The following is a 23,328-nucleotide window of genomic DNA, read 5'->3' as shown; positions in this document are numbered from 1 at the left end:
GCCTCTAATCTTTGACTAACCATGTGTCTTTGGCAGCGTACTGACAAGGCTGGGCAGTATTCAATTAAGAAAACTAAGTAGAAGATCCAGTAAAAAGTTAGTTCTGGAATAAAGATTCGGCCAACTGGGGCTGGAAAGATGGCTTAGTGGTTAAGACACTTGCCTACAAAGCCAGAGGACTCAGGTTCAATTCCCTAAGACCCATGTATGCCCATTCTCTCTCTCTCTCTTACCCCCGCTGCCTCTTTCAAATAAATAAGTAAAATATTAAAAAGATTAGGCCAACTGTGATTGAGGGAAGGGCTTTATGTCTTAGGTCATCACAAGAAGACGGAATGGAAAGGAGGTGGTGGGAGCAGCGTGGACTCTGTGTGGAAGACTGAGCAGCTTTTCAAGGGTAGTGCTGAGGTGGAAGCTTGAGCCAAGGCCATAGTGGTGGGGTCAGGTTGGAGACTGCAGAGTTAGTCATTGTAGGTCAGGACCCCAAACCCCAAATATTTGTAAGACAAGCTACTGAAGCAGGTTCCTAGCAGGCAGGAGTGCCAGCGCTGGCGAAGACACGCCTTTTCTAAGAGGAAACCATTGCTTTACTCCAACCAGTCCTTCCCCATGGTGACTTAATTTTCTAGAGAAATCAAGTGTCTGCACTGTTGTGTGAAATATCTAAAATTTTAAAACAAAAAGTATATCAAACAAAATCTGCGTGGAGGCTAATTTCAGCCCATGACACTGCCGCCAAAATTGGGTAGGAAAAGGGATGTTGGAGATTTCTGGTTGGCCAGGGTGGGTCTGTGAGGAGTGGCGCCAGCATGGCTGCTTTGGGGGCTTTTAGACAGGAATGACCAGAGCTATAGATTTCAGGAATCCTCTCCATCCTTGTCTTCAGTGAGGGCTGAAGAAGTATTGAAACAACTTGGAGGACTTAGTGACTGATAAACTGAATCTTCCAGGTGTTTCTTTGGATTGCTTTAGCTGAGGGGCTATCCCTGATAGTAGCCTCACCTATCTGTGTACCACTTGCTCTGGAGGCACTGCACTTTACAAAACATTTTTATTTGTGTGTGTGTATACACACACACGTGGGTGCACCAGAGTCTCCAGCTGTTGGAAATGAACACCCATGTTCAGCTTTACACGGAATGGCTGGGGAATTGAACCAGGGTGAACAAACTTTTCAAGCAAGCACCTTTAGCCATTGAGCCATATCTTCAAGCCCCCCTAATTCTTTTTCCATTGAGGGGGTGGAGTATTGAACCTAGGGCTTTGCACATTCTCAGCACTATTGAGCTATAGCCATGATGTACTGCAGTTTCAATTTCCCAGAAAGAAAAATTCCCAGTGAGGAGGGATGGTTAGATGGGTCATTTGATTGACTCCTAGGGCTTTTCTCAGGTGTGGATCAGAATGGGAGAAGCTCTACTTCCTGGACTTGAAATCAGAAGAACTGGAAGGAAGCCCGTATTCTGCTGGTTCCTGGCCTCATGACCCTGGACAAATTACAAGCCCTTTTAAACATGGAAAACACCGTATCTTAGGGCAGTGGCACATTCGCTGTCACTTTCTTTTCCTTAAAATCACAGCTAAAATGGCACTTCCTCAGAGAGGCCTTCCCTGACCTTCCTTTGTAGGTTTCCTAAGGCTGTTGTAGTGAGTTTCTGCAGGTTGGTGGCTAGATGTGCGAACTCCAGGAGCTATCAGAGACATACTCCTTCTGGGGGCTCTGGAAGATGCAACTTCCTTGTCAATCCCTGGCTTCTGGGGGTTACCCCCAATCCTCAGCGTTACTTGGCTTGCAGCCACTTCCCTCTGGTCTCTGCGTGTGGTCACACAACCTCTTCTGTGTCTGCTAAGGTGTGGTCACATGTCCGTCCTATAAGGCCACCCAATAGCCAGTGTGTCTGGAGCCCACAGTACGACGTATCTTCACGAATGACATCTGCAATGGTTATTTCCAAATAAAGTTACTTCTCAGTTTTAGGCGGAGAAGAATTTTGTAGGGACGCTGTTCAGCCTACATCCCACCCTGTGGAGGAGGAGGTTTAATTCTTTGACTGTATTTGTAGTTTCATAATCAATTTATTGATTTACTTTCCTAATATGGAAATTCAAACAGGACAAACTTCAAATCTGTCCTACTAATTTCTATATGTTGTATGACTAGGGAACTTTGATATCTAGCAGCTAATGATAAAGCATTTCTTCTGAGGAGTAAGCAATTTATTTATTTATTTTCTCTGTGGACTAGTTTCCTTCATTTGTACAATTACAGGGTGCTTCTCTTTAAGGTATTCTGTGGTTCCAATCACATGTGATTCTATCCTTTGCCTACATATTCAGTGATCACAAGTTGGGCTGTGAATCAGTCCACCCATCAAATACATATATACGATGCATTTTTAAATAGATTTTTGCTGCCTGTTGTGTTTTTTTGTGTTTGCTCTCTTTCTCGTTAGAGTAATTATTATTACTAGTACTAGTGTGGCTTTTCAAGGCAGAGTCTTGCTGTACCCAGGCTGATCTGCACACTCTCTTTAGACCCAAGGTGGCCTCGAAATCAGGATCCTCTGACAACAGCTTCCTGAGTACTGGAATTAAAGGCACGAGCCACCACATTAAATTACTCTTTTTTAGTTTGCATATAAGCAGTGGGTTTCATTATGACATTTTTATGGACATATATCATTAAACTTTGTTATTTGCCCCTCTTTGTTTCTCATCCCTACTTGCTCCCTCTGACTGGTTCTCTTCCTCCTGCCTTTTGTGGCAAAATATTCCATGACCCCCTCAATCTTGTTCCTGTCATGCCTCCAAAACCAGGACCATGTAGACAGTGCTGCCAAGTTCTGTAGTCATGGGGTGACTCCTGGCCCCCGTGGACTACAGCTATAGAGACCTCTGTATGCCTTCAGGATGACCTCAGGCAATGACATTTGGGCAGGAACCCTTCAGTTTTGGCTTCTTCCTTCAAATGAATTTGGTCACAAGAAGGGGACTCTGAGTGGGTGGTGTGTCACCCTCAGTACAGCTTTCCCAGTGTGAAGCAGGAGCTTTCTCTGCAGCCATGCCATCTCGCTCACCATTACAGCTGCTCTCTCAGCACCAGCCTGAATGCTGCCCTGTCTTGGGATCCATCACTGTTGAGCTTAGAGTGATTCGGGCTCTCAGGACGAGCAGAATGCAGCCAGGTTCTTTGAGAGGCTATAACATGAACTCCTCTTAAGTGCATGGAGGCATGCCGCTGTAATCCCAGCGTTTGGGAGGTAGAGACAGATACAGTGTAGCAAAATTGGTGAAATTCAGTTTCAGTAAGTGACCCTGTCTCAAAAATGAAGGTGGAGGGCTAGAGAGAGAGATGGCTCAGCAGTTAAGGTGTTAGCCTGCAAAGCCTAAGGGCCTGCGTTCAGTTCCCCAGCACCCATGTAGAGCACATGCACAGGTGGCTCTGGACTTTATTTGCATTGGCAAAAGGCCTTGGAGTGACCATTCTGCCCCCCAATGTCTCAAATAAATTTTTTAGGAGGATCACTGTGAGTTCAAGGCCACCCTGCGACTACATAGTGAATTCTAGGTCAGCCTTGCCAGAGTGAGACCCTACCTCAAAAAACCAAAAAAGAAAAGAAAAAAAAACTAAAAAATTAAGGTGGAGAACTTTGGTGGAAGACACTGAGGGTCAGTCTCTGGCCTCCAGTTACACATGCATGTATCTCTACACATGCCCACACATGAACATGTACACACACACTAACACACACGGAAATCCTGGTGTAAGAAAAGTTAAAATACTATCAAAATTAAAGTAAGAAGGAAAGAAAAGGATAGCAAAAAGTAAAAGTTTTGAAGAACTGGTTCTTTCCGGGCCTTTGCAAAGTTGAGACTTCCTGTTAGATGCATTGGTGGTGAGGGGTCAGTTGAGCTTGCAGAGTCTTCTCTTTTCTGTGCCTTCTGCTGATGGCCACTCCGTATTGGACAAGTGTTCATTATCTGCCAGAGCTGACGTTGCCTCACTAGCTTGCCCTGTTTGTCTACAAATCACCTCTGTTTGGCTAGACTAAGCTTGCATTTTTGGAGCTGGGCAGGTTCTCCTGCGCTCCTGGGCCCCTCCGAGTCCCCTGGGATGGCTGGCTAGGATCAGCTTGCAGGTGTGTCAGGAGTGGGGACGCTAACCGCGGCTCCGAGGTCTGTGTAGGTGGAGGACCTGTCTTCAGCCTTCAGAACCCACAGAGGTCATGCTGACGGAGAGCGGCGGCTGCGGGCGTCAAGGAGCCCACTGCAGCTCCGCAGCAGCGAGTGCAGGAGGTGACTGTAGATGGTCAGTGACGTCGGGATCCCGGCTACGAAGCTCCGCTTACGCTCGCTGACAAGCTTTGCTTTTCACCACTGAGGGCGAGGCTGTCTTTCCCTGGGCTCTTCCCTGCCTCAGCTTTCAGCTTGTCAGCATCGGGCCTTCCTGCTTCTCGGGGCTGTCACTCACCCTCAGGCTGTAGAAAATTCAGTGCAGGCTCCCTGGCTTGCAGTTCTCTGCAGTCAGGTCCCCAGTGTCATTTTAAACAGGTTCCCTCTCAAGAGGGAACGTGGCGCCTGCTTCTCAAATCACATAGAGTAATGAGGGGCACTCTTCACGGCTGCTCCGTTCGCCAGAGGAGTCGTTGTCTCTCCAAACTCTGGAACTAGAGTTGAGGTGTCTGAAAGCTATGGGCTTGTGGGCTTGTCCTGAGGGTAGGCCTGCCAATCTCTTGTCTCCAGGGCCACCTGTCTTGCCTTCTGCATGAGACCCCCCCACGAAACTCCCCCCCCCCACAGAGCTCTGTGTGGCTGGAGCTGCATTTGGCCTGACTTACTTCTCTCTAGTCCGTCACCTTTCTTTGACTCCAGCAGCAGAAGTAGGGAGATAGAGCTTCAGTGTGTGTGGGGGGGGGGGGGGAGTGGGGATGGGGATAATAAATTGGCATCTGGCTATAATGATTTTGCATTACCAGTGCTCATTTTTACTGAGTAATTTATAAAAATGCCATTGTGATTCTCAAGATTAAAAAAGATGCTAAGACACATGGATGTGACTATAAAGAAAGAGCTGGAAGGAAGCCTGGACACCAGTGCTGAAGTGGTAAGAGAGAAGGCAGGTCCCAAAAGAGGATGAGGAAGGTCATGAGTACAGGTACTTGTCTACACATTTCTGTTCTTGTCAAACAAGGGAGTGTTTCTTCCCCAGGCATAGAGGACGGTGTTCCAGATCACACATGCCCCATCTTTCTGCTTTACCATGCATTGATGTCGTTTTATAGCACAATAAAATTAATGTCTAGTGTGATTTAAATAAACATGGTCATATTGAATAACATGTAAAATTCACATAAAAATTTAAAGATTCAGTATGACACATACCCACAAAACATGTCTTTGGCAAGGCTATAACTGCAGACTTCCTCGGAAGAATTAAACACACATATTATTCTCCCAAATAACTACTTGAGTCAAGAAGAGTTGGATATGCCAAATGTGTTAGAACCTATTCCTCACAATGACCTCACCAGGTAGTTATTACTGTCTTAAGTTTAATTCTAAAGATGCTGAAGTTTTGAAAGTTAAGTAATTTTCTTAGTACTATTTCTGTTAGTTGCTGATGGATTAGACTTTGAATTCATGGCTCTTTGCTTCTAAAACTTGAAATCTCTATTATGTAAGGAAGGATCTTGGTACAGCCCAGTATGAGGAAGGAAGACATATCCAATAATATAAATACCAGAAAGTGCAAGTTGGTTGAAACCTGATAAGTCATCATGGCACTTAGCATTGGATCACCATTGAACCTGGTGACTGAAAGTGACTGAGACTGGGCATTGTGGTACATGCTGATAATATCACCATTTGGGAGGCTGAGGCAGATGGCTTATGAGTTCAAGGCTAGCTTAGGCTATATAGCAAGTTCCAGGCCAGGCTGAACTAGTTATATAGTGAGCTCAAAAAACAAAACTGGTATATAGCTCAGTGGTATAGAACTTGCTTACCATATGTAAAGGCCTAGGTTTAAACCCTAACATACATGGACATCACATATACACACAAATACACGATAACTATATAAGTGTCCTGATATATCTTCTCCAAGACGTTACACAGAATTAAAACATAATTCAACTTGATCAAAAATTGAGACACACAGCATGCTGATGGGATGCCACCAAATAACATGGAATCCCTACTCTTAAAAGATGACTTTCTGAAGCAGACCAAAAATGAACCCAACATGGCTCAGGGAAATTTTGCGGAAGAGGGGGCGGAAAGATTGTCAGAGCCACACACTGGGTCACGATATGCAGAGACATCTATCCTACCCATAACTATGGGCTAACTCCAGAATCCATGACCCATATACCTCAACAAGGAGGGGCCAGGGGGAGGGTGTAGGACATGGATGAGCCTAACAATGGTACCAAATTGACTGTATTGACTGAGTACAAAACTAATTAATAATAATAAAAAAGATGACTTTACTGACCTCCATATTATTTGCCACTTGGAAATAAAGGTAGTTTTCTGTTGCTAGCTCTTCATTCACCTAGCTGGTTTCAGGTACTTAATGGCACCCATTAAAACAAATTTGACCTACTTACTGTGACAGACACTGACCTAAGATTTATACCTAGTAATGCCTTCAGTCTTCACAATAACCTTAAGACACAGATCGTAGAATTAGTGTCTACATTTTACAGATGAGCAGAAGGACAGGAGAGAGAGAGACAGACAGAGGTTCAGCGACTTACCAAAGTTCATACAATTAATACATAATTGAGACTGGATTTTAAATCAAACTTTCTGGCTTCTGAACTCTGAGGTTTGCTCACCGTACACACGTACTGTTTGGGAAGAGCTTTCGGGGTGACGTGATGAGGAGACTGAGCCTTCCCGAGCTCTTTGATTTCCATAGCCAGTGTCTTAGCAGTTCCCACGATCTCGGTGTCTGATAATACGCAGATGCAGCCTGCGTGTGTGTCTCCAGTTTCTTCTAAAGATTGTAGCCCCTGGAATGGGTAAACATGCGAGCATACAGCCTGTAGTTCTGGTCCTTTCTATCCTTCCAGCGTGTGTGGATGAGCTCTGCTTTCAGCATCCAGAGCCCTGCTGCCTTGGGCTAGTTAGGGATGCAATGACACCTAGTCACACCACTTGCTCTTTTGATATGAATATTACATCTAATCTTGGACTTTATTTGAATCAAAGATTTATGGTCTCTGACAAAGCAACTCTGTTAATATTACTCTAAGTTTCTCAATTTTTTCCCCTAGGTTCTTTAGTTTCTCTCATCCAATTAAGTAGGTTATAAATTTCTAAAGTGCTTCTGCCAAGAATCATACATGTGCAAATTTTTTTCCCAGATGGTTGCATTCACACGGCTCTATATGCGTGGCTTACTCCATTCCTTTTAGTGACTTTTCTAAATAATACAGTTCAATCACCAGAATTGGTTCTGATATATTACTTAAAAAAAACATTTTATGTATTTATTTTCAAGGGGCAAGAGAGACAGAGAGAGAATGGGTACGCCAGAGCCTCCTGCCACTGCAAACAAACTCCAGATGCATGCACCACTTTGAGCTTCTGGCTTTACATGGGTGCCAGGGAATCGAATCCAGGTCACTAGGCTTTAAGGGCAGGCTCCTTAACCTCTGAGCCATCTCTACAGCCCCAGGGATACATCACTTTTCAGTTAAGCTGCTGCTGTTGCTGCCCTTAATCTCCCAGCTGCATCATGTTTCTCTTACATGGTCTAATGATTTTGCACTTTACAGATTAAGTCAGTACAACCTAGCTCTTGAAGTAAAAATTAAATAGGAGGTCTAAAATCATATGTATTCTTTTTTTGGCTCAATTTGAAGTAAAAATATGAATTAAAAATCAGTAAGCATGAAATCATGTGCTATACTTAGTAATCATTTACATAACTTTAATTTTCTTGCATAATTTTCAAAACAAATGATACAAAGTATAGTCTAAGAGGGTATGATAATTATAGAATATTTAATTGATTTTTAACTCCTTAAAGCCTAGATAAAAGATAAAAATATTTTTGAGGACTCATAGTTGTGTTTTATTTTTAATTTTAATTTATTTATTTGAGAGAGATGCAGATAGAGAGAATGGGTATGCCAGGGTCTGCAGCTACTGCAAATGAACTACAGGCACATGTGCCACCTTGTGCCTCTGGCCTACATGGGTCCTGGGGTATCAAACCTGAGTCCTTTGTCTTAGCAGGCAAGTGCCTTAAGTACTAAACCTTCTCTCCAGCCCTCATTTTTAAAATTACTTATCAAGTTTATACTTTGCTTATTTTTTAACTATAACAATGAACTAGTAAACTATCAACAATAATTTAAAAGGATTTTCTATATTTGAACAAATACTTAGGTAACCATTAAAATAAAGTGGCTAAAGATAACAGACTATATTAAGTATCCACATATTATACAGAACTTAAGCATCTTTTTTCTGTCTCCCCTACCCTTTTGAAACATCTTATTTACATACATAATCTATGGTTGTGGAGAGGGCACAGACATTTAGTATCTCTTAAGGCATGTGTGAAATCGACTTCCATAAAAGTGTGAAAAACTCAATGCGTATTATTTTTTAAAAGTTTGGTTGGCATGCAGAGATTTATGGGTCATGCTCTAGCCTAGGCTGATCTGAAATTTATCGTGTACTCTCAGGCTGGCCTTGAAATCACAGTGAACCTCTTACCTCTGCCTTCGAAGTACTGCGAGTAAAGGTGTGAGCTACCAAACCTGGCAGTTTGTGATTTTTTTTTTTTAATTCAGGACACATTTACAGCAATTGGGCACATGCATCATGCAAGGTATGCACACACGCACGCACTAACACACATATACGTGCTGAATTAATGTTGATTTGTGTGCATTAGCAAGGTATACTTCCATCACAAATGGGCAAATCACAGAGACTTTTTTTAATAGCGGAATGATATCATAGCAGAACCAGTGAGTTAGTAATTGCCTGTTCTTAGGCATATGATGTTATCAATACAGGCTAGGAAAAATATTAACTGAAGTATGTACAGTTAGTAACACAGAACTTTGGGTCAGCAACCAACAAATTTAAGATAATATTTTCATAATAGTATATCATCTTGTAATGTAGCTATCTTACTTCAAAGGACTTTCTATGACATTCAAATAATGAAATAGTCACTTAATAACTCATTTTACTCCATGTGTCCTGGTTAACAAGTAACAGTAAACTGTATGAACATGTGTGAACACAGTCCCTAAGTGTTATATAAAATAGTCAATTAATGAGAAATACAGCCACCTCTCAGCTTTCTCCATACTCTTTCTCATACTTATCAAAGTTATAGACATGCTGCACCTCATATATACTTAAAAGTCTAACAAATGTTTGCAATATTATATGTGAAGTGTTTTCTGATAATTTTTATTCATAGTACAATTTAGGGGAAAGTATGAATGTTTAGAAAAAAACTTGTGTGTTTCAACAGATTATATTAAGATATGAAAGCCAGTATTTTATTTACTGGATATTGACTTTAAAATAGTTTTATAGTCCAGAAAGTAGCATAATGGGAGCTAATTCATGTTGCAGGCTATGCTCTGTCTGAGCTGTGGGCGGAATGCCCCCCCCCCCCCCCCCCGTTAACTTGCTGAAGCCTAATCTATAATGTGAAGTGTTCGGGGAGTCCTTTGAGAATCCCTTGAATCACGAAGATAGAGTCCTGTAAGACAGTATTTTGCCCTTACCAAATGCCCCATGAGAGAGCTTGTGTCCCTCTGTCTTTGCCATGAGAGGGCACGGCTAGAAGTGGGTTCTTGTCAAATACCAGGTTTATGGTCACTTTGATCCCGGGCTTCCTAGCTTCTAGAACTGCTAATGCTTTCTGCTTCTAGTGTACTTGTTATTGTAGGCCAAATGGACTAAATCATATATACCATCCTTACTTCCTGTCTATAAATCAATTTATGTCCCCATTATATTTTTCCAAAGACCTCTAAATTTATTATGTGTACATCTTGCCTGCTGCCTCAAATCAGGGAGATCTGTACTTTTCTTATATCATTTCTTATCAACTCTAGATCTTCTCAAAAAAACCTTCAATCTGAAATAGAAAGCGATTTAAAATAAGCAAAGCTTGGCTATAGAATCAGGCATGTGTCAGCACACAGATAACATAGGTTGATGGAATGAAGAATGGATTTTAAGGAACATTTGCTCAAATCCAATACTTTTCCCTCTTTTTTCAACCTGCTCTGAAATTCTAGCACACTTTTGCATTGGGGAAAAATAATTAGCTAATAAAATTAATATTTTATGTTGCCATCTGTTAATTCTATATAGGTTACAATGGGTGAGAATTCTATTTTGTGGATTAAAGTGTGAATCCAACAGTTCAAGACAATCACAACCTTCATGTTAAGGTGAATTAAAAGTTTTTTTTTTATTTATATAAGCATAGAATATCAGAGTACTTTTGAGGACATAGTGATTTCTCTGTTACTATGTAGAGAAAGCATAAACTTTGGGATTTGTACAATAAGATTAGTGTCTGGTGTTTAAATTAATAAATGCTACATTTAGGTTTGTGTTGAATTTTGTTAACATTTTGTTTATCTTAAAATTCTATCTAATTAGATTTCCTTTCTAGTTTATGTCCAGAATTATGTTATGTCCAAAGAATTCCACAAAAGTTGAACTGAAGAATTTTCAAACCATAATTTACAAAAATGTTAAATCCTCACTGTATATTTCAAAGAAATTTATCACATATTTTTTATGTGCCCTTATCTATTTTGATTGCTATTTATGTACTTATACATATATATCAAAAATGAAATGTAAACAGTGAACATGGTTTTTATTTAATGTCAGTCATTCAACAACAAAACTATAACCTGGAGTTATGTAAATGACATTGATCCCAGCCCCACCTGGAAAGTATTGGAATGCGGGGATTTCATGATGTGATAGGAAGTTTTTGTTTCCACAGAACTTCTAAACTTGGTCATTGAATAATTAAAGAATGTAACTTTGAAAATTCAAAACTATAGGTTAATATTCAATTCAACCTAGTAATAGTCAGATAATTTTGATAGTTTATCCAAACTTTGTATTTGTTCTTTCTTCAAATGTAAATATTTAATGTGCTCTTTCAAAACTTCCTATACAACCAGGAAGTATGTGGCCTTAGTATTGTTTAGGTTCCACACTAGTATCATTGTAAGTGGACATTGGAAGTGACATAAGTAGTTTGGAACCCAAGCTTTAGAGTCAGCACATGTCATCCAAGTTCTGGTTCTGTCATATCTTAGGTCTGTGACCTTGGTAAATGTATTTACTTTTTAAAAATTATTTATTTATTTGAGAGAGAAAGAGGGAGAGAGAGGGAGAGAGAATGGGTGCACCAGGCCCTCCAGCCACGGCAAAGGAACTCCAGACACACCTGCCCCCTTGTGCATCTGGCTTACGAGGGTCCTGGGGAGTTGAACCGGGGTCCTTTGGCTTTGCAGGCAAATGCCTTAACTGCTAAGCCATCTCTCCAGCCCAATTTATTTACTTTTATTAAGCCTTAGTTTCCTTGTCTTAGAGTAAAAACAATGGATTCTAAGTTACAAAATCTACTGGAGGGTAAAATGAAGAAAGGTCTGCAGAGCGCTCAGCAGAGCGCCTCGCACATGAGCACTGCTCACCACGCTAGTGCTGCTAAGCTGGCTGAGAGTGAGCTCACACTTCTTCGGCTAGGTACCAGATGGGAAAGACTAGTCTTGGTCAAAATGAATGCTTCACGCAGTTCTGTTTTTCAGTGACAAATGACTTCTTAAAGAAAAAAAAACATCGTAAAATACCTCTATAAAAATTCTGAAAAAGACATTTTATTTCCTGAAAAAGTCAACTGTCATCCTTTACAAAATCACTTCTAAACATGTCTTTATTTGTGAATGGTAGTTGCTGTAAGCACAAGGAAGAGATATAAATAAATTTGAGATATGTAGACTAGCTGTGTTGTTTTGACTTTAATGATAAGTGACATTTGATTGACTAACATTTTTTGGGAGGGTATATCATGCACATGATTTATTTGAATGCCATTCACTTTTTTTCTGAGGTCTTATAGAAGACTACTTACTTAATAACATTTTGGTTATTATTTATTTTTATTTTTATTTATTTATTAAAGAGCGACAGAGAGAGAGAGAGAGAAAGAGAAGAGAGAGAGAGAATGGGCACGCCAGGGCCTCCAGCCACTGCAAATGAACTCCCCCTTGTGCATCTGGCTAACGTGGGTCCTGGGGAATCAAGCCTTGAACCAGGGTCTTAGGCTTCACAGGCAAGTGCTTAACCACTAAGCCATCTCTGTAGCCCACATTTTGGTTATTTTAAGCCATATACTAAAACAGATATATTAACCTAGTTGATCATACACAAAGAGTAAACTTCTAATATGCACCTGCCTCTGGTCCTGAATTGTAGCCATTAATTTGTTTAGTATAAGTCACGTGCAGTACATGGTTAGAGAATGAGTAGCATGGTTAGTGTCCTCATAGTAAGAGTCGGTATTAGGAGGAGCTCATTGACTTTTAAAAAATATTTATCTTATTTATTTATTTGAGAGAGAGAAAGAGGCAAAGAGAGAGAGAGAGAGAGAGAGAGAGAGAGAGAGAGAGAGAGAGGGGGAGAGAGAGAATGGGTGTACCAGGGCCTCCAACCATTGCAAATGAACTCCAGACGCATGCCCCACCTGTGCATCTGGCTTAGGTGGGTCCTAGAGAATTGAACCAGTATCCTTTGGCTTTGCAAGCAAATCCCTTAACCACTAAGCCATCTCTCCAGCCCTCATTGACTTTTTATTCACAGCAGCAGGGAGAAAGATACATTAAAGGCAAGACGTGCAGAATGTGCCATTGAAAACTGTAAATATGTTGATTGGTTCTTGAACTGTATTTTCACCATGGCAACTATAAACAAATAATAATTATCAGAACCTGTTCGTACGAGTTTCTGGCATTTGGTAGTTGCCAAAAACTACTTCGCTGCATAAAATAACTCCCCGACACACCTAAGATGTTAAGAAGCACATATAGTTTAGCACTGGGTCTTTTTCTTTGATCCCACCATAGATTTTATATAGCAGACCAAGTGTAAAATACTGAAGGATAGGATTTATTTGTGGAAGTTAGGGAGAAATCGTGGGAAAGAAAGGAAGAAGGTAGGCAGGTAGGATGGAGGGAGGGGAGAAAGGAGCGAAGGCCAGCCACAAAAGCATGCATAGTAGATTCCCCAGTCTTTGACATGAAGAGCATAGGAGGGGTAGCCAGAAATATTTAAAGTTTGCTGATCAGTGTGGGGAAAATGAATGACTATGTGAAATCAGGGGAAACATCCCTAAAATAGAGATGTTGTGAGTAAGAGTGAAAGATTTGGTGTTGACAGGCTACTTCTGACCTCAAGTGTTCTCTTAGAGAGCATAGAAACACAGATGGACACAGCACTGGCCCAAGCGCGGGAAGGAGTAGTAAATATTCCGTGTGATCACCAGGCACTGAAAAAACAGCAAAAAATTAAGTGTGGCATCATTCCAAGTGCTTTGCTTAAGGAACATGCTCCAGGCTCTAGCTGAGGGATTAGGTAAGGGATAAAAATTGGTAGCCTTTACTTAGATTATGTTACCATTTCTGGCTTTTAGTCTTAATAAAAAATGAATTAAAGTTTATCCCTAATTTTTTAATGTTTTAATATTTTCTCAAAGATCTTCGGATACTTTTTAATGTTTCTTCATGTATGTTTTAAAATTACCAAGAGAAAATATTGATAAAAATTTAAACAGGGTTGGAGAAGTGCCTTAGCAGTTAAGGCACTTGCCTGCAAAGCCGAAGGACCCATGTTCACTTCCCCAGTACCCACTTAAGGCAGATGTGCATGGAAACGTATGCTACCTGATACACGTTTCCAGGCTTCAGCACAAGTAGAGGGAACCTAAGATGAGCTTGGCCGACTCAGAGGTCAGAGGCTCACTGAGAGTCTGGGGAAGGCCATGTGGTCAGCCAGAATGTTGGAACCAGCACATCGCCCCAGCCAGTCATGCAGCTGGGAACTCATTTTCCTGTGGTGTGCAAGGTGCCCCAGCTGCAGCAAGTAACCCAGAGACCAAGAGAAACCTCGCAGGCCCTTGAACAGGGCCAAGCATAGTGCGTATATACTCACACACTTTTCATCTGGAACACCCAGAGTCTTGTGAGCACTTGGGTAGAGTCCATGGACCTGTCTTCTTCCCTTTGCCATGAGGAACAATAAGCCGTGGACTGAGTGCTGTGGTGCTGTCTAATAAAGCTCAGTAGCATGAACTGAGAAGATTAAACTACTTCCACATGTGGGCCCTAGAACGAAGCTAAAAGCATTTCCAGGAGCACGAGTAGCCAATACACAGAGAATGAAATCACAGCCTATCATACTCAATCAAAGGTATGGGGCTTCTCTAAAAGTGAGAAAATATGATCCATAGTTATTACATAGTCAAGGTAGTAACTGATATTAAGCTTTAAAAAATGATGGAATTGGCAGACAGGAAGGAAATGAAAATAATAGCTTAATTAAAATGATAAGTGAATTCCATATGATTAAAAGTTAAGTAGAATATATTAAATATGTGTATTTATTATATATACAAAACTTTTATATAGGTGAACTACAATATGTGATATAATAATACACTGAAAAAGATTAATAGTAGATAAGAAATAATGGAAGAACAGAGGCGAAAACATAGCAGTATAATTACCCCAAACTAAAATTAGAAGAGGGGCAAAATAAATCAAGAAAATCTGAGAGCTCTAGGGGTAAAATTTAAGTATTTAATGTATATGTAATGTCCTAGAAACAAGTAAAAGCATGAATGGGAAAAAAGTGTTGGAAAAACAGCAGTTTTTAAATATCCATGTTTGTTCAAACTACAAACCCAGGAGGACTTGGAGGATGCCCAGTAAACCAAAAGCGGAAGCATGAAGAAGTGATAGCAAGGCACATTATAATACAAATGGTTAAAAGCCAGTGAGTGCTAAAGAGAAGAGACCATTAAATGCAACAAATTTAAAAAAAAAAAAAAAAAAAGCAAATGTTACCTATGGGGTAGAAAGCAATGCAGATGAGGAGACACTGCAGTAACATGTTTAAGCATCAAGAGAAAAAACATTTGTCAACCAAAATAGCTTTCCAGTGAAGGTTAAATAAAAATGTTTTCAAGTAAGCAAGTTCAAAGAAGTTACTACTAGCGAAATTGCAACACACACACACACACACACACACACACACACACACACACACACACGCTCCAGAAAGTATTTCAGGCAGAGCGAAAGTGGTGCCAGGTGCCAATGTGAATGAGTCAGCGCAGATATGGAGGGGACTTTCTTATCTAAGTATGGAGCAATGTAATGTGAAGTTTATAAGATATGTAAAAGTGAAATGTCTGACAGTGAGAATGCAGAGGCCAGTGGGAAGATCTTAGCCAGTACCTATGCTATACATGAGGTGCTATCCTGTCAACCAGTGTGCCCCGCGAGCATCGATGTAAACACTCCTGGCACAGTTGTAGCAAATCAGGAGAACAGTGCATCGCTACGAAGAGGTAGCAATCCCAATTTGATGCAAGGTTGACTTAATATTCAAAAATCTAACTTCCCACATTAACAAACTTGAAGAAAGTCTTTTGAGGGCTGGAGGGATGGCTTAGCAATTAAGTGCTTGCCTGTGAAGACTAAGGACCCTGGTTTGAGGCTGGATTCCCCAGAACCCATGTAAGCCAGATGCACAAGGTGGCACATGTATCTGGAGTTCATTTGCAGTACCTGAAGGCCCTGGCATGCCCGTTCTTTCTCTCTCTCTCTCTCTACCTGCCCCCCCCTCTTTTTCTCTATCAAATAAATAAATAAAAATGAAATATTAAAAAGAAGAAAGGTTCCTAGCAGGTTGGAATCTTGATCTACAAATAATAAAAAAACGAAAGTCTTTTGACATTGTGTGTGTGTGTGTGTTGGTGTGGTGTATGTGTGCCACAGTGCACATGTGGGATTTGGTCCTGAGTTTCCACCACACTGAAGCAGAGTCTCTCATTGTTTACTGCGGGGGTGGCCCACATAGCCGATGTGAAAGCTTCTGGGGGGATTCACCCATCTCTGCTTCTCATATCACCCTAAGTGTGCTGGTACTGCAAACGCCTACTGCAACATACAGCTTTCCATGGGCTCTGCGGATCTGAACTCAGCTGTTCACACTTGCAAGTCAAGCATTTTATCACCATTAAACTATCTCCTAAGCTCCAAATTTGATAATCTTATTTTTCTTTTTCTCTTTCCCTCTTTCTTTGTCTCTCCCTCCCTCCCTCCCTCCCTCCCTCCCTCCCTCCCTCCTTTCCTTCCTTCCTTCCTTCCTACCTTTTTTCATTCATTCAGGCAAGCCCAACAGACAAGGCTTTTTTTTTTTTTTTTTTTTTTTTTTTTTTTTTTTTTTTTATGAAAGAGAGCAAGACAGAGAGAGAGACAGAATTGGCACACTAAGGCCTCCAGCCACTGTAATCGTACTCCAGAGACATGTCACCTTGTGTGCATGTGTGACCTTGTGTGCTTGTGTCATCTTGTGTGTCTGGTTTACGTGGGACCTAGAGAGTTGAACATGAGTCCTTGGGCTTTGCGAACAAGTGCCTTAACCACTAAGCCATCTCTCCAGCTCCAAATTTGATATTTGTAACAAAGAAGTAAAACTTACAAAATTCCCATCTATTCCCAGTAAATATTCCAGGCAGAAAAAGAATAGACAGGAAGGTTCTCAGTTAAATTAAAGGTATCTGAAAAACTTGTGACTAATGCCATGCTTGTATTTGCTTGCTAGGGCTTCAAACAAAATAAACCACAATGGCTTAAAAAGCAGAAGAGTATTTTCTGATGGTTCTGGAGACTTCTGTTTGTTCAGAGTGTTGGCAAGTGTGAATGCAGGGTGACTTTTCTCTTCTCTTCATGTCTTCACATGGCCTGAGTCCTATGCACGTGTGTTTCCATGTCCATAATTTTCTCTTTTCATTAGGACCCTTTCCTGAGGCAGTTACAGTTGATTTTATCTACTAACTTAAATTTATAGGGAAGTCAAGTCTTATGTTAATATCAGTTTGCTTTTAAAAGTTCAAAGGCTAGACTTTGTGCCTCATGGTTGAGGATTTTTCTGGCATGCACAGCTCCAGGATTCTATGCCCTGAAGAGAAAAACAAATGAGAGAAGGAAAAGTTTATTTATTTGCTATAAATAGTTAAATATTCATAACAAACTTGACAGTTCAACTATGCCCTGTAGGATGAATGGGATTTCAGGAAGATGAGAAAGAGAAATTCAGGGTGAAATGAGGAACAACAAAGGGAAAAAAATGAAAGATGTTGAAACACATTTGGAAAACAGCAATAAGTACAGTTGGGATAAAATGTTTATTACCGAAGAGAACATGTGGGGAAGAGGCCAGGAGACTTGGGGTCTCTCTGAATCTCGAGTCCTACAAGCAGAACTAATCACACTCCATTGTATGTTAGCCTCACTTTTCATTCTGTGCCCTGGGGAAAGCACCTGGTGTATTTTATTGCATGATTTATAAATCTGGTTTCAACCTTAGGTGGCCCTCAAACATAGTATGTCTTTTTGATGGTGAAGCGCTATCCTGACTCGTAGGTGGGCTTAACTCAAAACTAGGGTGTGAATTCTCAGCGGTCACCGAAGCTTTACTCAGTCAGTGGCTCTGAGTTCTTGGATCTCATGAAATTTGAAGACTGAATCTCACAGACAACAAAGTATGAGCTTAAAGGGAGAAACTTTATTTCAGAGAGAAGACACACTAGGGGAAAAGATTGTATGAAGTTTATTGAGTGGCAAGAGACATGAAAGAAGAAAGTTTGCTATGTCAGTAGAGAAGGGACCTGGACAGGTTGTCACTGAGTGCTCTGGATTAGGGGTTTTTCAAAAAAATTATTTTAGAGAGAGAGAGTGAGACAGAGGGAGAGAATGATCATTGACATGCCACGGCCTCAGCCACTGAAATCAAACCCCAAACGCTTGTGCCACTGCCACCTAGTGGACATGTGCAACCATGCGTTTGCCTCACCTTTGTGCATCTGCCTTATGTGGGATCTGGAGAGTTGAACATGGGTCCTTAGGCTTCGCAGGCAAGTGCCTTAACTGCTAAGCCATCTCTCCAGTTCGATTAGGGGCTTTTGTTATAGAGGATGAGCCTGTCCTATAACTTAGGCATCCAGTTGGGATGAACTTTATTGGTTAAGCTTAAATGTATATATAGGAATCTAATGGGTTGGTGGATCAGGAATAAGAACACAGACTCTAAGAAAAATCTCCAGGCTGGTGGCTTCTGGGATCCAGCTGGAGCCTGCCAGGACTGGCTCTGTTTTTCCAAAGCCTTTTCCCTCCCGTAATCTGCTAAGCTTGGCTGTCTCATCCACAGCTGTGATTCACCGTATTTGTTCTTCTCCAGCGTTCCTGATTTCACTGTTCTAACCCCAGCATTCTCTGTAATTGTTAATTCCCGAGGCAAGGATAAAAGACAAGACTGATGCCAAGGGGTAGATGAACTGCAGCCAAGGGCACAGCGAGACCAAGGTTGCTGTCCTCATGGGCACTTCCCTTGTTACCTAGCAAGTCTCCTTCCCCTTCCCTCTATCAGTATAATAAAAGACTACATTTGCCTCATAATATATGTTCAGCACAAGGGAGTGTCCTTCTTTAAAGACTGGAAAAGGCTAGAAATCCACCATAATCAAAGTAGGCAGGTAGATTGAACTGGCCTTGTGCAAACTAAATAGGTTTTGAATAGATAGAGAGTAACAAGGAGTCACTTGAATAAATTTCTGGATAGCACGTGCCCATCATGGAGTGGCGGACAGGGAGATGGTATCTTAAAGAGTAATGAGAATAGAGGTGTGTAGGAAAACTGATATTTATTATTATATTTGTATTTATGTAATATATTTATTATTATTATACATACATTGACATGCCCTGAACCAGTGGGAACAGTAGTGCGCTGATCAACCAGAATTGGGGAATTTTTATTTTTGAGAAGTTAGACCTTGGGCTAATCCTTTTAATATATTGTATTCATTTATTTGTCAGGGGCAGGAGAGGAAATGGGCATGCCCAGGCCTCTAGTGGTTGCATACACACTCCAGATGCTCGTGCCACTTTGAGTATCTGGCGTTATGTGGGTACTGGGGAATCAAACTCATGTTGTTAGACTTTTCAGGCACATGCCTTAACTGTTGAGAAGTCTCTCCAGTTCAAAGTGGAGAATTTGATGTCATTTTAAAAAGATAATATGTCAGATATGTTTTCCTCTGGTTAACTGCATGTTACCTCACTGTGTAGTGACTCATAGCAATATAAGGGCTGGAGAGATGGCTTAGCGGTTAAGGTGCTGCCTGCAAAGCCTAAGGACCCAGGTTTGACTCCCCAGAACCCACATAAGCCAGATGCACATGTACTCATCTGGAGTTCATTTGCAGTGCCTAGAGGCCCTGGTGTACCCATTCTTTTCTCTTTCTCTGTCGCGCTCTCTCTCTGTCTATAATAAATAAAATATTTTTTTCTAAAAAACAGTAGCAATGTGTGTGTGATTTACACTATATTATATTACCATTAACTCATGGTAAGCCATGCATTAACAAGAACTGAGGAACAATGAATTAAAATTTCAGCATTTCAAAATGAGGCTCATACCTGATTTAACTTTGTAGGTGGCATCTTGCTGTTGTAGATAAAATGCCAGTCTTATAAGTCAAAACACCAGATCCTGAATTCTATTTTAATTTTAAAACATGTTTAATGACCTTTAAGCATCTTATTACACTATTGTACTGTCCTTCATAATTTATTAAATTGGGTTAAAAATCAATGACGTTACACCATTCTAGGTGAGTTTTCCATGCCCATGTAGAATGATGAGGCATCGCGCTGGCTCCCAGCAGTTTCCTGGCATTGCACTCTCCATTTGTAGTGTTCAGCTTAATCCTCTCAAAGGGTGACTGTGGAAATATCCCTTATTCGGGTCATTTCTTTGTGTTTGAGTAAAAAGGACACCGGTGATATTCTATCTGTTCTTAGATAATGTCATCTTAAAGTTTTGTGAGCTAAACATGCTTGGAGAGTTTTAAAATTTTTTTTATATTGACCAGACACAGTGGTGGCCTCTAAATACATAGTCAACATTTGCTCCTCGAGAATACAAAGTCTGTTCATTGAAATGTTGTAGTATCATATTATTAGCCCTACATCTCCTTTTCCAGCTATGCTTTTCATTACAATGACATAGTAGTCATATAATAGTGAAAATGCAAAATGAAGGCTGGAGAGATGGGTCAGTGGTTAAACGTTCTTGCTTGAAAGCCTGGTGGCCTGGATTTGATTCCCCAGTGCCCACATAAAGCCAGATGCACAGAATGGTGCATGCATCTGAAGTTAGTTTGCAGGAGCAAGAGACCCTGATACTCCCATGGTCATTCATTCATTCATTCTGTCTTTCTCTCTCACTCTCCTTACAAATAAATAGCAAATACATGTATACATATATTTTTTAATGACAGAAATCAGAAAGTATTTCCTTTGATTTGGTCACTTTCTCAACAAGTATTTATTGAGCTTCTACCAGGCTCCAGACATGAGCTGTGTGAGTTGATCCAATGAACAAAAGAGCCAGAAATCCTAAGCTTGCACAGATCATTTTCTACTGAGCAAAACTACCAGGATCAAACTAATTAATAATAACATAGTAATAATAATAATAATAATAATAATAATAATAATAAATTATAGGACATGTGCCACATGCTTGTAACTTCAGCCGTAAGGGTAGTGGTGATGGGTGGTGCTTGGACTTTCAGTTCAGCCAGTTTGACTGAAAACAGCAGCTCCACATCCCATGAGAAAATTGGACTCAAGGAAGTAAAGCAGAAGAGTGATGGAGGAGGAGGACACCCAGTTTTCTCCTCTGGTCTCACACGTGGGAGCATGGGCACATGCATCTGCACACACACACACACACACACACACACACTGTCTCTTTCTCTCTCTCTGTCTCCTCTCTCACACACACACCACATCATGCACCACACATACAAGCCAAAAATAGAAAAAGTGGGCTGGAGAGATGGCTTAGCAGTTAAGGAACTTGCCTGCGAAGCCTGAGAATGCATGTTTGCATCTCCAGGTCCCACATACCCAGACACCCAGTGATGCAAGCATGCAATGTCACACATGCACACAAGGGGGCAGATTGTCTGGAGTTTGTTCACAGCGGCTGAAAGGCCCTGGCCCATCGATTCTCTCTCTCAAAAATTATAATTAAAAAAAAAAAACACCAAAGCAGAAAATCGAAAACGGGCTTAAAAAAGCCAAATGACCCCAGTTAAATTCCCTAGGACTCACGCAAGACAGATGCACAAGGTGGCACATGTGTTTGGAGTTTGTTTCCAGTGGCTTAAGGCCCTGTTACATCCATTCTTTCTTTCTTTGTCTTTTTCTTTCAAATAAATAAATAAAAATAAAATATTAAAAACATTTTTTTAAAAGGAACAAGAAGAAACTAGTCAGGACTTGTATAAGTTGGAAGGGAAGAGAAATAGACAGGACAGTTTAAAGAGCATCATCAAGAGTTCTTATTGTGAGAGTGACTTCTGATCAGCGACTTAAAGGTGATTGGTGTGTTCCAGAGATTTAGGTTGCAACAAGCCTTGGAATTTTAAACTTATATTATTTTGTTATGTATGGGTACTTCCTGACAAGAGGTTGCAGACGAAGAAAAAGTCAAATATTCTGCTTCTCATTCTCCTCTTTCTTAGACTTACACAAGGAATAGCATTTCTCCTCTGTCTCCTCTTCCTTTTTTAAAAAATATATATTCTTTTATTTCTTTGCGAAAGACAGACAGAGAGAGAGAGAGAGAGAGAGAAAACAAGAAAGAGTGTGTGGGCATTCCAGGTCCTCTTACTGCTGCATATATGAACTTCAGAAGCATACACCGCTTTTTGCATGTGGCTTTGCTTGGGTACTGGGGAGTTGAACCCAGGCTGTCAGGCTGTCTAAGCAAGTGTTCTTAACTGCTGAGCCACCTCGCCAGTGTGCTTCCTCTTTTTTACATAGCTAGAACAAACATACTTCAACACTTTGACTTTAGTCTAGGAATGTTAAAAATGTGGTTTTCTTTATAAGTTTCCTCCTGACAGTCTGCAACAATATGGAATATAAATGTATATCATTCCAATTATAGATATTATTTCTTAAAAAATGCAAGCATTCAGTGCCAGCATTTTGGGAATGATTTGTAGTTAAAAGAGTTGGGCAAAACATCAACTTCTTTTTCTTTTGAATCATTGACTCATAGGTTCACATGAGAAAACAGTTGGAAGACTCACTATGCTTCATCAGTGTTAGCATGACTTGAAAATAAAACTCTCTCTCTTTCTTCCAGGTCATGTTCCTGGCCTCTGCATATGCAAGCCCCCAGCTCAGTGAGGAAAGCTGCTCGGCCATGGCTGCGGTGGCACATTACCTGTACCTTTGCCAGTTCAGCTGGATGCTCACTCAGGTTGGTAGCTCATTCCCTCTCCCACCCCTCCCCCCTCCAAGGATCATGGCTGGAAGACCCCCAGTACCCGGGAGTTCTAAACAGAAGAGGAGTGATTCCATGGCGCCATTGCTGCTTTTCCATGAATTATCATTATCATTGCATTATCACAGCCCATTTCGAGCACAGTGTACAAAAACTTGAGGGCACTCCAGCAGGATAAGAGGGAGATGAGGCTTGTAATGTGGGCTCTTTGAAGGCACTGCTAACAAATCTGAACCTTTTCCTGGGGGATTTAATGGAATTTGTTTAAACAAAGTATGGCTGTGATTAGATTTAGATTTTAGAAAGGTGTCTCCTTCTGCAGTTAATTGGAGCTAGGAAAGAGTGGATGGGGTAAGCCAATTAAATAGTGCTAGCTGTGGGCTGGAGAGATGGCTTATAAGGTAAAACACTTGCCTGCAAAGCCTAAGGATCCAGGTTCAATTCCCCAGTGCTCACATAAGCCAGATTCACAAGGTAGCACATGTGTCTGGAGTTCGTTTGCAGTGGTTGAAGGCCTTAGGAGCCTCACTCCCTCTACTTGCCTCTTCCTCTCGATCTTTCTCAAATAATTATTAAAAAAAAAAATAAATAGTGCTAGCCATATGGAGGATGAATAGATAGTACGAAGTATGGAAGAGAGGGAAACAAAGAGAGTTAGAC

At 40.9% G+C, this 23,328-nt stretch overlaps 1 protein-coding gene across 1 annotated transcript in view; it reads left to right on the top strand.

Annotated features, from left to right (window-relative positions):
• The window catches only part of Adgrv1 (adhesion G protein-coupled receptor V1), a 535,418-nt gene that overhangs the window by 313,770 nt on the left and 198,320 nt on the right, over positions 1–23,328 (top strand). Inside the window, exon 83 of the mRNA XM_045133393.1 lies at positions 22,528–22,644. Coding sequence (XP_044989328.1) covers positions 22,528–22,644 — 117 coding nt within the window. The remainder of the gene's footprint in view (positions 1–22,527; positions 22,645–23,328) is intronic.

This window comes from Jaculus jaculus, chromosome 14 (assembly GCF_020740685.1).
Source record: "Jaculus jaculus isolate mJacJac1 chromosome 14, mJacJac1.mat.Y.cur, whole genome shotgun sequence".
Classification (NCBI taxonomy): domain Eukaryota; kingdom Metazoa; phylum Chordata; class Mammalia; order Rodentia; family Dipodidae; genus Jaculus; species Jaculus jaculus.
The sequence above is the reverse complement of the archived record's forward strand: the minus strand, read 5'-3'. Positions and strand labels throughout refer to the sequence as shown.